The 17,581-nt window shown below is 37.9% G+C and overlaps 3 protein-coding genes across 9 annotated transcripts; 1 reads left to right on the forward strand and 2 right to left on the reverse strand.

Annotated features, from left to right (window-relative positions):
* The first annotated feature begins 832 nt into the window (after positions 1 to 832).
* Positions 833 to 4,063, forward strand: LOC116013507 (protein AUXIN SIGNALING F-BOX 2-like). The gene is made up of 3 exons (XM_031253307.1): positions 833 to 2,074; positions 2,525 to 3,020; positions 3,130 to 4,063. The coding sequence occupies exons 1-3, from the start codon at positions 1,599 to 1,601 to the stop codon at positions 3,895 to 3,897; spliced, it is 1,740 nt and encodes a 579-aa protein (XP_031109167.1). The 5' UTR covers positions 833 to 1,598; the 3' UTR covers positions 3,898 to 4,063.
* Positions 4,064 to 4,436: 373 nt separating this feature from the next.
* LOC116013506 (uncharacterized protein At2g33490-like) lies at positions 4,437 to 11,048 on the reverse strand. 2 transcript variants are annotated; one of them, XM_031253305.1, is made up of 11 exons: positions 10,782 to 11,048; positions 8,999 to 9,071; positions 8,585 to 8,659; positions 8,379 to 8,440; positions 8,227 to 8,295; positions 7,402 to 7,430; positions 7,124 to 7,313; positions 6,801 to 7,025; positions 6,535 to 6,585; positions 5,414 to 6,428; positions 4,437 to 4,925 (listed from the first exon to the last, which is right to left on the reverse strand). In XM_031253305.1, exons 1-11 carry the CDS (start codon positions 10,893 to 10,895, stop codon positions 4,906 to 4,908), a joined length of 1,923 nt encoding a protein of 640 aa, XP_031109165.1. In that variant the 5' UTR covers positions 10,896 to 11,048; the 3' UTR covers positions 4,437 to 4,905. The 2 variants fall into 2 exon arrangements, with proteins under 2 accessions (XP_031109165.1, XP_031109166.1); XM_031253306.1 differs by having other exon boundaries at positions 4,437 to 4,916; positions 10,782 to 10,895.
* A 1,185-nt stretch (positions 11,049 to 12,233) lies between these two features.
* LOC116013360 lies at positions 12,234 to 16,947 on the reverse strand. 6 transcript variants are annotated; one of them, XM_031253055.1, is made up of 7 exons: positions 16,555 to 16,947; positions 15,980 to 16,142; positions 15,493 to 15,693; positions 15,157 to 15,408; positions 14,716 to 14,863; positions 14,394 to 14,622; positions 12,234 to 12,634 (listed from the first exon to the last, which is right to left on the reverse strand). In XM_031253055.1, the coding sequence occupies exons 1-7, from the start codon at positions 16,850 to 16,852 to the stop codon at positions 12,609 to 12,611; spliced, it is 1,317 nt and encodes a 438-aa protein (XP_031108915.1). In that variant the 5' UTR covers positions 16,853 to 16,947; the 3' UTR covers positions 12,234 to 12,608. The 6 variants fall into 6 exon arrangements, with proteins under 6 accessions (XP_031108915.1, XP_031108913.1, XP_031108912.1 ...); XM_031253053.1 differs by lacking the exon at positions 12,234 to 12,634 and adding an exon at positions 13,861 to 14,267; XM_031253052.1 differs by lacking the exon at positions 12,234 to 12,634 and adding an exon at positions 13,861 to 14,270.
* Positions 16,948 to 17,581: the final 634 nt, after the last annotated feature.

Consider the following 17,581-nt stretch of genomic DNA (forward strand, 5'->3'; position numbering starts at 1 on the left):
CAAGCAAAGGGCTTCTTTGGTACAGAAACTCTGTACCAATATTTTGGCTTCTTTGGTACAGAGTTACTGTACCAATATTTTGTATTTGCAGGAGGTGTTTTTTTTTCTCTTTCCTAGCCCTTCTCTCCTCCACCTTGGATGCTACTGTACTAATATCCTTGCATGATCCACTGATAAGAATGCCATAACTCTCTTGATAACAATATTACAACGTAAATAATAATACTTGAAAATTTTAATTTTATCACTTATTAAACAACATCAAATATTGAAATAAATATGAGATCCAACCACTTTAAGTAATGGACCATTGTAATTTAGATGAAATTGAGTGGTATAACGTCGACTCTTGGCTTGGTTGCTGGAAGAGATGGTGGTGATAATGATCATTCCTATTCCTAAAAATAATAATACGGAGTAGTAAAATCCACCATAAAGAAAAAGAAAAATGAAAAAAGAGATGTGTTAATGTGGAGAGTAGGAAATGATTACAGTGGCGAGTGTGTGGAGAAGGGTATGTGGGTGGCACTAAGCCGCCCCCACACCGCGAGTAGGCTGTACTTACTAGTAAGTACAAACAAACAAACACACTTCACCTTATCAACAACCGTGGCATTCTTTGTAATTTTTGTTATTATGGGATGTCAATTCGGTAACATTGAGAGAGGGAGACATCGAGAGCAGAGAAAGAGACACATGCATGTTGCGTACCTCAACGGTCAAGATTCCTTTCTGCCCATACACCCACCGTCAGATTTCCTTTATCTCAACCATAGTTAAGCTCTGTGTCTTAACCACGGTGAACACTCCACTTTACTCTGCTGAGTGCTGACCAGAGGGCAGAGAGAGAGAGAGAGAGAGATCGGCCTCTTTCTTTCACTACAGCTACTTTTTCTTCTGAAGATGATGAGATGAGATGGGAGAGAGAAAGAAGAGAAGAGACTTTAATTTATGTCTCTGATGATGAGTGACGATTGTTTAACACGGTCGTCATCTTCTGATAATTTGGCCTCTCTTTCTTCCTTTGCCGTATGTTGATATTCATTAGTTTTATCTTTTTTAGATTAGATTTTAGTTTCCTTTCCTCAGATCTGTGATTTTCTTTTTCTCCGTATTTCCCTCTACTTTGTAATCATCACTTCTTTGTTATTTTCCGGATGTTGATGATGATGATGATGATAACTCTTCACCACAATAGTTTCCTCCTTTAGAAATTGAAAATCTTATCCCAACAATAATTTCCTTTCTCCTCCCTTCTCTACCCTAGACTTGAAGAATTTCCAGATCTCTTATCTGATATCTCTTTCTGCTATCCCAAATCTGTGTAGCTTTTAGTTTGATGATTTATCCATAATTTTCTGGATCTACTGTTTTTTTTGTCTACTTTCCAACTCAGATCTAGCTCTTCTCTAGTTTATGTTTTTATTTTTTACAGTCCCAAACAAAAATCCCTAGCTAGTTGGGAGTGTCTTGAATTCAATCAAGAATTTGTTTCTAGTACTACTACTTTTTATTGCTCTTCCGGAGCTTTGGCATAAAGGGTATAAGCTGTGCATCTCCTGGGGGATTTGGAGAGATTTCTTTGTGAATTTGGTGACATGTGTTTGTATCATCAGTGTATGATGAATTACTTCCCGGAGGAAGTTCTGGAGCACGTCTTTGATTTCTTGACGTCGTATAAGGACCGAAATGCAGTGTCCCTGGTGTGCCGGTCTTGGTATAGGGTCGAGAAGTTTAGCAGAGAGAAAGTATTCATAGGGAATTGCTATGCAATCAGTCCGGAGAGGATGATTGCCAGGTTTTCTAGGCTTAGGTCGCTGACCCTCAAGGGAAAGCCCCATTTTGCGGATTTCAATTTGGTCCCGCATGAATGGGGCGGCTACGTGTACCCATGGATTGAGGCGCTATCCAATGCATCTGTCAATCTGGAAGAGCTTCGGTTAAAGAGAATGGTGGTTTCAGACGAGGGGCTCGAGCTCCTGTCTCGATCCTTCCCTAATTTCAAGTCTTTGGTTCTGGTTAGCTGCGAAGGTTTCACTACAGATGGTCTTGCTGCTATTGCTTCCTATTGCAGGTATGTATGTACTTGCTGTTGCTCTCTACTTGCTTTTTGCATCTACTTTATCCTCTTCATGTTTAACTACTAGACTAGACTAGATTTATTATTCCTCTTTGATTGTGCTTTTTGTACAGTTATTTCTGGTTCACTATTCTTTATTTTAATCTGTGTTTATTGGAATTGGCTTCTTCATATTGTAAACTTTGTTTTAGATCTTTTGAGTAGACTTGTAGTGATTTGGCATTTGGTGAAACTAATTGGCCTCTCGCTACAACATATGTAATGTAACCAACTAAAAGTTTTGTGGTTCATTTTTAGAAACACTTGCAACTCAACACTCTGCTGGCGGTTGAGTTGTGTTGGTTGCTTTTTGAAGTATGGCTATTCCGTATGGTGTAATGTACACTGAGTGATAGTTTTGATGAGAAACTTTGTTTTCATTTTGATTATTGGCTACTGATGCAGGTATCTGAGGGAGCTGGATTTGCAGGAAAATGAAGTTGAAGATCATAGAGGGCAATGGCTTAGTTGTTTTCCTGACAGCTGCACCTCACTAGTCTCACTAAATTTTGCATGTCTCAAGGGGGAAGTTAATCTGGCAGCTCTTGAGAGACTAGTGGCAAGATGTAAAAACCTAAAAAGTCTGAGGGTAAACCATGCAGTGCCTCTTGATGCTCTTCAGAGGATTCTAGTACACGCACCCCAGTTAACGGACTTAGGGGCAGGTTCTTTTGTCAGTGACCCAGATACAGAGGCTTATAAGAAACTAAAAAATGCTTTGCTGAAGTGCTCCTCAATCAGGAGTTTGTCAGGATTCTTGGAGGTTGCTTCTCGCTGCTTGCCTTCTATATACCCAATATGCTCGAATTTGACATCTTTGAACTTGAGTTATGCTCCAGGAATCTACGGTAGTGAACTGATAAAGCTGATTCGGCATTGCAGGAAACTGGAGCGCTTATGGGTCTGATTTATTTTCCTTCCCTTTTCAATTAATTTGTTACTGTCTTACCTATATTTTCTTAACCATTGCCTTAAATAATTGTCTGATCTGCTAAATACTGATTTCTCAGATTCTAGATACTATTGGAGACAAAGGCCTTTTTGTTGTGGCTTCTACATGTAAAGAGCTGCAGGAGTTAAGGGTGTTCCCATCTGACCTCAATGGGGCAGGTTATAGTGTAACAGAGGAAGGTTTGGTTGCAATATCGGCTGGTTGTCCCAAGCTCAATTCTTTGCTCTACTTCTGCCAGCAGATGACTAATGCAGCACTGATAGCTGTTGCCAAGAATTGCCCTAATTTCATTCGCTTTAGGTTGTGCACCCTTAACCCAACTGTGCCAGATGCAGTGACAATGCAGCCATTGGATGAGGGTTTTGGGGCAATTGTTCAATCATGCAAAGGGCTTAAGAGGTTATCCGTCTCTGGCCTTCTAACTGATCAGGTTTTCCTATACATTGGTATGTATGCAGAGCAGCTTGAAATGCTCTCAATAGCCTTTGCTGGTAAGAGTGACAAGGGAATGCTTTATGTTCTAAATGGATGCAAGAAACTAAAGAAGCTTGAGATCAGAGATAGCCCGTTTGGTAATGCAGCACTTCTAGCGGACGTGGGGAAGTATGAAACAATGCGATCCCTTTGGATGTCGTCCTGTGAAGTGACCCTCGGTGCATGCAAGATTCTGGCCAAGAAGATGCCAAGACTGAATGTGGAAATCATCAATGAGAGTGAGCAGGCAGAGGCTAGCCATGATGATGGGCAGAAGGTAGAGAAAATGTACTTGTATCGGACATTGGCTGGGCACAGGAAAGATGCACCAGGCTTTGTGTGGACACTGTAGATGTGCACCTTGTCTTCATTGCTACCAGCTGTTAATTGTCAGGGTAGTTTGATTAAGACCGGAACTATTTTTGTTTTGTTGTGTTTTCTTTTTTTTTCAATGGTGAATTATTTGTGCTTTGGTACTGGTATTTATTGGAAAAAAAAAACTATTTTTATCGGAGCCAGTTTATGCATACCCTTACATCGCTGCCTTTCTTCTATCAAGAAGCTATTGATAGTCGCCTGTCGGCGGCCGTTTAGTGATTACATGGACTGAAATCCACTGCATGCGTTTCTCTGATTTTTTCATCATAAAATAGGGGGTGGAGAAACTCGAAATATTTATGCTTCCCTTCCTTTATAGGTAGAATGGTTGTCGTTGAAGTTAATATCTAAATAATTTTTTTTAGAAGGTATAGGCATTATTGTTATGCAGTATAATTGTTACTACTAGATACAAATATTTGATTGATTCTTGTATGAGTGACATGTAAAATGACGAAAATATGGGATTCTATCATGTGCAATAATAATAAATAAATGAACGCAGGGAACATATTTGTGGGAATTGTAATCTGGATTGATTAAATTTCACCCAATACACAATCAAAACTCCTGTCTGATCCTGATCCCGATCCCCATCCCCCAACCAAATACATGCTCAACGTCTTGCCGACCCAGAAATGGGTTGGGTAACTGAATTTGCAAGCCATTTGGCACAGGGTCCATATTTTACCAACTGGAGCAGATTTGAGTGACATCAGACAGAGTATGATCCTTTTCTACACACACACACCCCTTCCATGCTCAATTCTTTTTAAACTACACCGATGGTCAAAACTGTTTGTTGCAAGGATAATACTTGGTGGAAATCATTGCCGAAAAATTCCAACAATTACATCAATCAATTATTCTATTTACAGGTCTTTACCAATATAACCTCAGTGTAAACAGACTCTAGCCTGTGAAGAACCGCAGGAGGTCTGAACCCTTCAGGGGGACCCAGGACGGATGCTGACTGCCAGAATCACCTCCCACCTGCATCCACTGAAGTTCAGATGTTGAATCAGAAAGTACACACATATGAAAGACAAGTGAGGAGATCAACCTAGTTTAACATAAACCGTAAAATTGTTAGCCTGAATATCACAAAAGCCCCCACTTGGCTCCACCCTTGAGATGCCCCGACACTGAGATTTCAGATGATACTTGCTAAAAATCATATAAAAACTCACACACTGTACACCAAAAAAGGATGGGGTAAAAAACCTCAAACTTCCTTTCCTGTCTCTTTCATTTCACCCTGGGATCCACTTACCCCCATGAGTCCCAACAATATATGCTTTCTAGCTTGCTTTAGGTTCAACATATGAGTACCCCTATCCACTACTGCATTCCCGTCCCAAAACAAGGCAGGAGAAATGAAGCACAAGGCAAAATGATGTAAGACTTTTTAATAACTAGTTATTTTTTTCTTTGATAATAATTGTTTTAAGCATATTATTGAAGAATTAAAATCAGATTATGAAAAATACCTCTAATCTGTCCAGAACTGGAAGCTACTCCTGAAAGAGTTGATACGTTTGATAGAGAAAGAGGTGACAGTGGAGGAGATGATACAATTTCAGCATTATCTTTCATTTGGGGAGATTCCAACAGTTTGGACACATGTAATGCCATTGCCCTCTGATTGCTGGAGGGTATGGAGAAACTACGAGGAACCGTTAGTGGTGGAGGTGGGAGTGCAGAACCTGAATTTGATACCTGCAAAGGGCTACGATTTGATGGAGACACTTCTTGATTCCGGTCAACCAAGGGGACAGAGTGTCCAATCAGAGCAGTACTTCCTGGCTTGGAAGCTAAAGAGCCAGGGGGGCGAGGGAGCTCATGAAGCTCACTTATTTTGGGTGAAGATACGAGGGGTGGTGAGGCACTGTGGGAGACATCTATAGATGAAGGTGGTTGGACCATTGGTACTCCATAGATAGATCCAGATTCTGGTTGCACCTTTTCAGCAGAGCCAATAGGACCACTGGCAGACAACAAAGGCTTGCTAGACGATGATTTACTTGCTAATGGACCAGAAAAAGAATGTCTCTTTGTCTTCTTAACATCAAATGCATTTTGTGTCTCACATTGTGGAAGTGAAGCTCCCTCTATCGAAGGAGGGGGTAGAGGCATGGAGAGATTGTTAGTGTTGCTGTCTTTGAATATGGATTGAGCTTTTGAAGAAACACCACGTATTGACAAATTACTATTAGTGAATTTGCCATAATCATCAGTGTCAAGCGGGGATGAATGCCACAAGGTGTTGGTACTCGCAGTAAGGTTTGTAACACTTGAATGGAGGAAGGAGCCACTTGTCCTTGCAGTTAAGCTTTTTGTATCAGTTGGAGTTGGTAGCACATATGTATGAAATTTTTGTGCAGATGCCTGAGCTTCTTTAATCCTATCAGTTATATCCATCTTCTCTGGAAAAATTGGAGCAGAATGGCTGGTAACCCGAGGTTGTCGACTAAAAATATGATCTGGGTTTTTGCCAATGTTTATCTGCAACCCAGATATAATATGAATTGTTAAATTCACAAACCAGAGCAATGAATGATTAATTTACTTGAAACCCAAAGCCTTTAAAATTTGTAATCCAGGAAATCACCTCAATATCTTCCATTCCTGAAGTTTGTGTACTCGGAGCAGCATGATCCAACTGCAGAATCCACCATATCAGAGCAAACTAATCAAGTGATAATCTAAGAAACAAGAAAACTCACACTGGAGTCAGACAAATCCTAATCATTTTCAAGAATAAATGTGAAAATTTACATCCAAGAAAACAGTATAAAATTGCAAATCTAACAATTCAAAGATTTAGCAAGACTTCTCTAAAATGATCCCTGAATGATGGATACAAAGCAAAGGTACCTCCGCTGAGTTCCTCAAGCTGCAAGCATCATTTAGGTCCTGCTTATGTTTTCGATAGTCAAAGCTTAGTTCTCCTTCATCATTGGCATCATATCTCTTCCTTGCATTATCATCCGCATCATCTAGTCCACTGACTAGGTAATCTATGTGTTGCTTATCAGCAACCATCTTTACTTGCGGATCAACAGCTTCAAGAAATTTGAATCCCTTCTGGAAGAAGTTTAACTAGTCCAAGAGAAACAAAGCATAGTGGAATATAGATAATTAACATATTTGCTAAAGATGAGTTATAATGTATGAACTTATAAAGAGAAAAATGGCACCTGTGCTGCATGATGACGGGCTGCTTGGGTTAAAAGACTGCGGCATTGCCCTTGTTTCAGAGATTCCACACGAAAGATGCAGAGTCTTGCCATTTCATCATATTCTTCACGAGCAGCCTGCAATTTCTGTGAAGTAAAATTCTCTCCCTTTCCACTTTTACCCCTTGTTATCAGGTACTCGTACGCCTCCCTTCAGATTATACAAGATGCCTATAAGTTTGACAAAATCTAGGAAACACTCAACACCTATAGGCTATAGCTAAATGGAAATGAATTACCTTTTCTCATCACATTGTAGTTTCATCTCCTGTACCAACCAGAAGAAATGTAAATCACTAAGGATTGTAGAACTAAGAATGAGCTAGTACTCAAAAAAAAACAAAAAACAAAAAAAAAAAGAAAGAATGAGCTAGAAAATTTCAAGGACATGAGATAAGCTTCAATATAACTTTTACCTTAGCTCATTCTGCTCAATTATTACTCAACACACTAACATATTGCATCTACCTCATAAATTAGAATAAAGAACAGACGAGGAAATCTCAAGGATAGGTAAGTCTCAAAATGACTTTTAGTTCATTCTGCTGATAGTATCCTTAACAACATTAACACCTTCCATGTATCCCACAAACTCATCACTTCAATTTTCAAAGATCATCTTTACTAGCACCAGACATGCTTTATGGTCCAAATTCTTGTTTAATACATACTTCATAGATCATAAAAGCTAGCAGTATAATCTTTTTAAAAGAATAAATAGAACTTGACAAATTGACTTAGCTTTATAAAAAATAATAATAATAATAATAATAATAAATAAATAAATAAATAAAATTGAAGAATTAGGTTAGAAATAATCGACGGTCAGTTCCATTCATTCCAACATATAAAGCAATGGAAATTCATCAAAATCTAGAATCTCAATTCAATTCCATAGTCATTCCTGCATACCACACTCTACAGTCTACATTAATGTGCTTAGGTTCTCCCAATCAGTACCCTATTTAAAATACATTGATGGCAAGAAAAGGAAGAGGAAGGGAGAGAACTTAACAAGATAAGATGAAGGAAGTAGTTGTTAATCACAGAATCAAAAAACATACCTCCACTTTCCGAAGCTCACTTAGAAGGGACTCTGATGGATTAGTGATGGTTAGTATAATATGTGAACGCTGCAACATAAAGATTAGCAAGTCATGAACTTCTTTCTGTTCAAACCATGATACTCATGATAAACACAGCGATATGCACTAACATAGCCATCAACAAGTTTCTGCAGTTCCAGCTGCGCTCTTCCAAGCACTGAGAATGCTCTACCTGCATATTATAACAATTAAAACCACACACTCCATACAACTACTCTAAGTGACCCACTAATAGGAACGGAACCAGGTCGCATCTAATCAATAAATAAGTAGCATGCAGAAAAAGGACCAAGTGTGAAAAGGTAATTTCACTTACGACTTTCTAAATCACCATGTAATGCAATCTTCTCCAGTAGGCAGTTCCCCATTTCCATTAATGACTCAGAAAACTCTGAAAAGCAGAAGCTTAATATTTGACAATTGATTTACAACATCAATGGCAAGTTGATGGGACTGAAGACCATCCTAAATTTCTAATATAACTGGGTTCTATTAAATAATACTCTCGTATCATATATTCTCCAAAATGATACAGAACTGATTTTAGAAACTGATTAAACCCAAACTGTAAGATCTCCCTGGTCTTCAAAGTACTTATTGACATCAAAAAAAAAAAAAAAATCCATTTTGAGAAAGATAAAGTGTAAAGTGTAAAGTGTAAAGGTATTCCCCTTCTGAAATTATCATAATTAGTTTCTCAAAACAAACAGTAAGGTGTAATGTCTAATACCATAGGCACTATTTGCTGCTGCAGCAGCTGCAGAAAGTAAGCTATCATAGCAGTTCCTCATGTCTTTCATATCCTGCAAGACATTCAAATTAGATACACTTATATCATTCAAGAAACTAAGAAAGGCGATGTAAGAAGAACCAAAGATGCCTTATAATGAAAACAAAAAGTACTGTAGCGCTTAAGGATAGAATACAAATTGAAGCAGTAAATCTTTACAGAACTTGCAAGAGAAGCATGCCAGGAACCAGAAATACACCAAATCACATTTTTTAATTAGGCAATTGAAGATCATAATTTTTGGAATATTGCAACCCACCAGAATACCAGATTCTTTTTCGTATACTAAGGAACATCAAAAGGGTAATTAGACTTGGTCCCACTGCCATGTGATTTCGGGAACATATAAAAATTGATGGTATTTGTAATTATACTTTGCATGATAAAGAATCAGTTGCAACTTGATATAACAAATGAAAATATGCTTTCATTTTATAAAATTAACACCAAATCTATTACAAATGTTAAATCAGTGTGGGCATCTATAACAGTTTGATACAACATATGTACATGGGGTGTGAAGGTAATTCTTCTGACACTGGAATAAGATTGGCAAACGAGGTCGAGTTTAAATTTTGAAAACATGTTAATTCATAGTTTGCATGATTCTAACTCACACGGTCCAACTGTTGTTGAAAGGCAGCTAAGAATTAGAAGCTGTGACCAGTGACCCTATTATCTAGAGCTAGAAGCTTCGCCAGAAGCAAGCAAGATGAGGTCACTCTACTTCGTAGACAAGGCTAGTTCCGTTCTTGACTTAAAAGCTCGTGTAGTACTCACCCGTATCTCTAAAGGGGCTTATGCACTCCACTCGTTATCTACTAAACGAGCGTTAGAGTGAGCGAAGCCCTCAATTTAACAAGAAAATGGATGTGCATTAGCTAAACAAACAAGGAAGATGTGTAGTGTCACTTATGCAGGCACAATGGCTTCATATTAACATTTAACCTATAGCGTCTTCCGCACTAGAAGCTGTTGCTTGTTCCCTCACCATACTCTTTCATTTCCGCTTAACTTCCCCAGTTTGTGGGATTAATTGATTGAATACCCGAGAACAATAAGCTGTCCTAGAAAGAGCTTCTAGGGCATAAAGCATTTAAAGTGAGATTAAGTAGTTCATTCAACTAGAGCATAGCTAAGCAGCTACATTGCAGCGGAAGTACACAGACCAAGACCTTTCCAAAAATTCCAGCATACTAGGCTCTCGGAGACACCAAAAGAAACAAACTTTCTGATAAGTCAAAACGATTAACAGTGGAATTCGGACACAGGAACTAGATCGATTAAAGGGGTCAAGTTTAAATTTTTAAAACACCTAACTTCATGGTTTTCATGATTCTAACTCGCAGGGTCCAACAATTGTCGAGAGACAGCTAAGAATTAGAAACTGTGATGGCATTTAAAGTGAGATTAAGTAGTTCATCCAGCTCGAGCATAGCTAAGATGCTACATTGCAGTGAAAGTACACACAGACCGAGACCTTTCCAGAATACTAGCCTCTCGGAAACACCCACCCAAAAGAAACAAACTTTCTGATAAGTCGATACATTTAACAGTGGAATTAAATTAAAACAAGAGAAGAGGAGTCCAAGAAACAGAAATTCACCAAGGGAAATTTGGCCTCTAAAACCCTAATTGCAAATTATATTCGAGAAACGCATGAGAAATAATAATATAGCGAAGAAAAAGAATGAGAGCAGAAATAGAAAGAAAGATGGGGGACCTGGGAAGCTTGGGCGAGGCCATCAGAGTGAGACAGAATCTGAAGATCTTTTTTGTCCTTCGGATCGTTCTTGTGCAATGCGAATTTCTTCAGCTTGCCCAACGATGACTTCATTTCAATGAATTCTGGAGAGAGAAAGAACAAAGGTTGAAATGTTTCTCTATCTGTCAGTGAGTGTCTCTGGTGGGGTGAGTTTATTCTGTTTTCGCCGGAAGATCGAGGGGAGTCATGAAGAGAAAATCGCAAAATTTTAAAAGGAAAAATTAAATAAAGTGAAAGGTGGAAAATTCTAACGTTATATCATATATGCTAAGCCAAACTTATAATGCGGCAACACCTGTGCCGTGGTATGACCAATTCTGTGAGTCAAAACGAATAATTTGAACCAGCTCCTTGTAAAATATATTAGGGTTTTAGCAATTAAGTATTAGTTGAATATTAATACTCCGTAGTTGTTTTTATTAACAACGAGTAGTATTTGTGGTTTATATAGAGTTGTTTAGTAAATTGTACATTTGGTAAGTTAGTTGGTTCAACAGTCTTTGTGTTATTTTGGTGTGGTTAATTGGCAAGTCTATTGATCATGTTTAGTTACATTAGTTATGATACATAAAGTATTTTGTTTTCAAATTACTAATGACTCGTTTGGTTTATGAAAAATATTTTATATACTCATAATGTATCAACTCATTGAAAAATAAAGTGAAATATTAAACTCTTTTTTGCAAACTTTAATAATTTGCAAATTATTTATATTTATTTTAATTATACTTTAGAGTTATATATACATATACATTTATTTTTATCCCATTGTAGACCATTTGGCCTTCATGAGAGTTAACTATATTTGTAAGGATTACTTATATAATTATTGATCCTATTGAGATTTTTGAAACAAATTATAAACTACTAAAATATATAGATAGTAAAGAAAAGATGAATTTACAAACTTAGTAAATATTAGATAGATTTTACAAGCTTTCTTCCAAAAAAAAAAAAAAAAGATTTTACAAAGTCAATATTTTAGTTAAATATATTTTATATTTTCGAGTAAGATATCCATAGTTTATTAGTTAGTAAAAATGCTAAAATGTATTAAGGTGATGAGAAAAAAAAACATTTTGTTTAGGTAGTTATTATTATTATTGGGATGTGAGAGTGTGCGTGTGTATACATATCAATGAGACATTAACTCATGTGCGCCACATGTGTGATGGTAGGAGTTGATGTCAAACTGTGAAATGCGGTACTCCTTAAATTCATTTTATCTGTCAATATTATTGGTCAAAACAAATATTTATTCTTTGCTTATTTATATTAACTTTTTCTTGTAATTTTTAAATTTAATTTTTTTGTATTTAATAGTACTTTTAATGTAACTTATAAATATATAAATTTTAGATAAATTTAATATTATGAAAAATGAAATTATAAATAACTTAAATGCAAAAATAGGAAATGAATCTTAGTTGGTATTGTCGTCGACACTTGACAGGCGACATTATATATAAACGTCGACAAGGTTAAAATTTAGGGTTAATCACCTATTTGGTCCCTCAATTATTCGCGAACTGTCAATGTTGTCCCTTAACTCCGTAATCATCAATTTGACCCCTGAAATAAAATAAGATTGGTCAATTAAATCCTTCTGGCCGTATTCCGGTGAAAGCTCCGATTAAGCAGGGGTAGTTTGGTCATTTTGTGTCTTGGAGTATAGTTGTCCTGAGTTCTGCATGAAACCCTAAGCTTCTGATCAATCAATAATCTGAAGCTCCGATTCCGCTTGCTTTGAAACGGAAAATTTCTTCTCCTTTCTTCTATGTCTTATTATCCCCGAGCTGAAATCCGAGCAACTGCACGTCAATTTTGTATGAGAACTCAACTGGGAAATCGAAAATGACGACACATACACTATATTTCAACAACGGGAGGTGAGCCATTATTCAAATTTCTATCTATCCGAAAGTTCTCCAAACCAGTAGTAAATTATATATATATATTCAATTCAGGGGGTGGGGGATCGGATTCCCTTAACAAGAAACAGAGGAAAGCGTGCTCGTTAATGAAACCAAGTTTCTAGAGAGAGAGAGAATGGGCGGGATTAGTCTTCTGCGAGGTGGGGCATATAGCCATCGGCGTAGTTTAGAAATTAAAGGCTGTGATTTTGTATTTGTGCGCGAGATGTCGTGGTTGCTTTTGTGGCCAGAACTCATTCTCCTTCTTCGCTTCTCGCCGCCAACCCACATCGTGGTAGCTCCGATCTCCATCAACAAAAAAGAAACGCCTAATCTTTGCCGCCGTCGCCACCGCCTGTTTCTTATGACCAGGTGGAGAAATGGTTTTCCGGCGAAGCAAGCTGCTGAATGACTCCGTCCAGATTATCTCTATCAACTGTACTCACTTTTGTGATCCAAAAATGAACCCAAATGGCCTTTGGCTGCTACCGTGTTTACCTTTCTGCTTCCCGAATTGCAAATCGACTTTAGAATCTAGGCACAACCTAAGACGAAGAACAGATTGAGATTGAAGAACATATTGAAACTGCAGAGATAGACAGAGGACATCAGGCGCGCCGCAAGTCAGCTACTCTAGAATCTAGAAAAACTTCTCCCAAAATATCTCCAACCTTCCAAAGGACGCAAAACCCATTTCTCTTCTTTTCTTTTTTCGCCCAAAAAAAAAAGAGTAAAAGAATCTTTCGATCAAGGAAAAAAAATACTGAGCTTCCATCTCAACTATGAACCATGAATCCACAACCATCAATTCACAGTTCACTCCCAGACGACATCGCCCTCAAAATAGCTTCATCTCTCGAGATTCTATTTCTTCTCCAATTCTTGAAATCATTTTCCATTTTTATTTTCTACTGTCTGTGAGCTGTGAATTATTTTGATTTACTTTTGTGCGGGATTTTCTCAATTAGGTACGAGGAGTGTGTTCCTTGGGTAGTTGTTTGAGGTTTTGGAGGCAGCTATGTGGGTCTGAATGTGTTTGGGAGCCTCTGTGTAAGTATCAATGGGAGAGAGAGAGGATGGTGATGGAGGTGGGGAGGGAGGGAGGGTTTAATTGACCAAATTGATGATTACGGAGTTAAAGGACAACATTGACATTTCGCGAATAATTGAGGGACTAAATAGGTGATTAACCCTAAAATTTAAATGATGAGTTTCTTAGTTACTACAGTATCCTTCCTGGAATTACAGAATGTACGTAGTTGGTTAACATCAAAAGTCCCAAAAGCCGAAAGTCGGATGCCATACGCTTCCATCCTGCGGATATCCCGTGAAATGGGTGACTGCCATATGCCATCCCACCAAGCAGGAGGAAGAAGAGGTGTGTAGGCACATTGGTTGGATTGACTGTGGCAACTCAATGGGCCTGCAAATCTGTTCCACACATGTCCCCAACCCATCTGATTCCTCCTCAACCCATCATAAACCAAGTTCCTTTGGAAGCTACTTAGGAAACTGAAACTTGAAGAATTATCTTCTGATCAATCAAACACAATTAATTAATTAGCTAGCTAGCTAGGAATGTAAACGGAACACACACAACCCATCATTCATTCACACTTGATCGAGCTGAGCTAGATAGATAACTGAAGGAAATTACCTAGATGGTAAGCTGCCCCCAATGCTGCAATCAACTGAGCATATGTAGTCCCCACACGCCTGTGAGCACCAGAAATAACAGCATGTTTTGCCCGCGAAGCAAGAAAAAAATCAACAAAGGCAACCCATCTTGGTGCTGGACCCCAATCCTTGCTTCTAAAGTTCAAATTATTAATTTTTCCTCTTGCTTTTTGAGCTCCGTCAAAATGTTTGTAATCAAAGTGCAGAACCTGACAAAACCCGATAAATATAATGGAACCACAAGTACTCATCAGTTGTGTAAAATTATTAAAACTAAAAGTACCAGGCCATCACCTACCTACCTCTGCAAACTCATTTAAGTATGGAGCAATGTCTTTCACCAAAGAAGGTGTATCTGAAACTACAACAACTCTGGGTTTTGGACTTAGTTTAAGATTGCCTGCAGCTTTTTTTATGCAACCCAATGCTGCCCGAACTGCTCTCACTGACCTGATAGATAAAACACAATACATATATATACTAACAACCACATGCAATCATCAATATATATATAATATAATGTTGCACTTTTATCATGTTTTCTAAAGGCCAGAGATCACCTTTAATTTAGAATTTTATCTCACTCATCTCACATGTTACCCAGCTACTATACAATGGGGAACAAAATGAGCAAGCAAATTAAAGCAGGACATGACGTCACTAGCTATAAACGTAACCAATATGCATGATGTTAGTAGTAGGTCAACAACACATAAAGCACTAGCTTGTACATACATATATACCTGTTTGTAAGCATCCGCATGTGCAGAGCTATATCGGGGTCAGCATCACCTTTAAGGACTGATTGCACAGCACGTTGTACAACTTCCGAAGGAGATATTAGAACTCTCATTAACTCCCCAAATACATTTGGCCTATTATGAAGGTCTTCAGATCTCCCAAATAAATCAGTGGCAGCTATCCTCATGTCATCATGTATATTCTTCAAAAAAAATTGAGCAGCCATAGCGTCTGTTGTGTTTTGTAACCTAATACTCGGTAATATAATAATGCAAAGGAAGTCAGCTGGGATTGCCTTTATAACTTGGATGATTATTTCGCATGCATTAATTACCTACCATATGATAGGCTGTTTCCATCTCCTGTAATTGCTGCACAGAACATTAGTTTGTATTGGCTTTAGGAAGTCATCAATTCTGATGACTAGATGCCTTCCATATTTTGTCAAACAACCATTCTGTCGCCAAAGATGCTTGATTTCATTCATGGTGAAGCCAACATCAGAGTAAGAAATGAATTCCCCAAAGGGAAACCTGCCCCTGAATTAAGTTTGAGAAAAGCTAATTAAGGCAACAATAATATTATTGTAATATAATAATATAATAATGGCCGGATCAGATAATTTTCTTCTTCACCTTAATTTCTTTCAGTCCAGTACGTGATTATAATTAATTGGGGCTTGTAATTATAATTTATTTATAATGATCCCCGGCCTCCTCAATCTTTAATCAGAACTGCGCTGGTAGTCATGCATATGAGAAAAGTATGTAGTACGTAGTATATAAAGCACAGAAAGGCTTTATCGATCGTGATGGATGCACCGACCTGGTTTGCCCAATAATCAGAGACCGGTTCAACATCACACTCAGTGCCGCCCCAGTTAAAATCTTGTACATTTCGTTCCCAAAACCTGCTTCTGATGCCTTGCCCAACACAAACCCATGTCTGCAGAACTCCTTAGGCGAAAGTTTTCTCACTCTCGGGGCACCTGATGATGAATGATGATGATAGTAGTAGTAGTAATAAACTAATAATAATAAAACCTGCTTCTGATGCCTTGCCCTAATAATAATAAAACCTGCTTCTGATGCCTTGCCCAACACAAACCCGTAGTAGTAGTATTTGCATTTTATATATATGCAACTCTTTCTTTCTTTCTTTACTTTTGCTTTCTCTGGCCTTTTCCAGCTACTTAATTATAGTTAATAGTTCCCTCAGATAATTGGGAATAGGCAACACTTGAGATTTAACTAACTTCTAGTCAAAGGGATAATGTTTCGTGAAAACAAATTTAGTCTATCCTAGCCCAACATTAATTAATTCCCACCACAATCTAATTAATCTAGTATTACTGGGCGCAATTTAATTTAATCTAGTTTTACTCAACTAACTGTTCGTACCATTTATGGCAAAGTGATTTTGGATGATTCTTCTGAGCCTGAGAGCTTCCTTCAGAGACCCTCCGCGAAAGACCTCGCCCATCTCTTCAACTGTTGCGCATGTTTTGTTTCCTCCAACGTCGGATCTGGTAGTAGTATCAGCTACCTTTGCTACAACGGCTGCTTTGAGTGGGAGGTCGTCGGATCTTGATGAGCTGAGGAGTAATAAGCCAACGAGTGTGGAGAACGCACTGCTCAGCAGGAAGCACCGCAGGGCAAGGCGCCTCCGTCGCCGTCTAACTCCGACCACCACCCTCATATCTATGTTAGCTACCAATGACTTGAGCTGATACCAACTACCGAGGAAACAACGTTGTTTAAGGTCGTGATTTGTTCGCCCCACGTGCTACTCTGCAGCTGTGCTCGGCTGCTAGCCTTAAAATTATACAATATTTTTTATTTGAGTTTTTTATTGAAGAAAATAAAAAAAAAATATTGTATAATGTCATGAGTCCTCGGAATTTAGTGATTTCATCACATTTAGTTCTTAATTTTTAAATTGATCATTCCTGGCCTTTCGAGTTTCAAATTTTTACCGGGCATAGTTCATTACTCTCCACCTTCTATATGCCGTGAAAATTAAGGGTTAAAATAGACATTTTAATCCACACCAGGTCATATGCATAGCTTTTCCCCTAGAATACGTCCTAATTAAAATGATTAAAAACAAAAAGATAAAACTCAATATAATTAGTAAAATAGAACACCGTGACACAATAATTTAACGGTAATTTTATCAAATTCATAAAATAAGACAATTAGAAACTCATTGTAACCTGCGGATAGATGAAACTAACACCTTATCAGTAAAGATGAAACATACGTTGGAGTTCCATGGCCCATCAAAGTACATTGCACTTGATTGAAGTGTTGTATCAAAGATATTTTTAAAGGGATAAATGTCGAGGTTGAAATTTAAATGGACTGAAAATTGTGAATCATAAAAAATCTCAGGGTCAAAAGTAGAAGACACGACTTTTTGGATTGG

Source organism: Ipomoea triloba, chromosome 3 (assembly GCF_003576645.1).
Source record: "Ipomoea triloba cultivar NCNSP0323 chromosome 3, ASM357664v1".
NCBI lineage: Eukaryota > Viridiplantae > Streptophyta > Magnoliopsida > Solanales > Convolvulaceae > Ipomoea > Ipomoea triloba.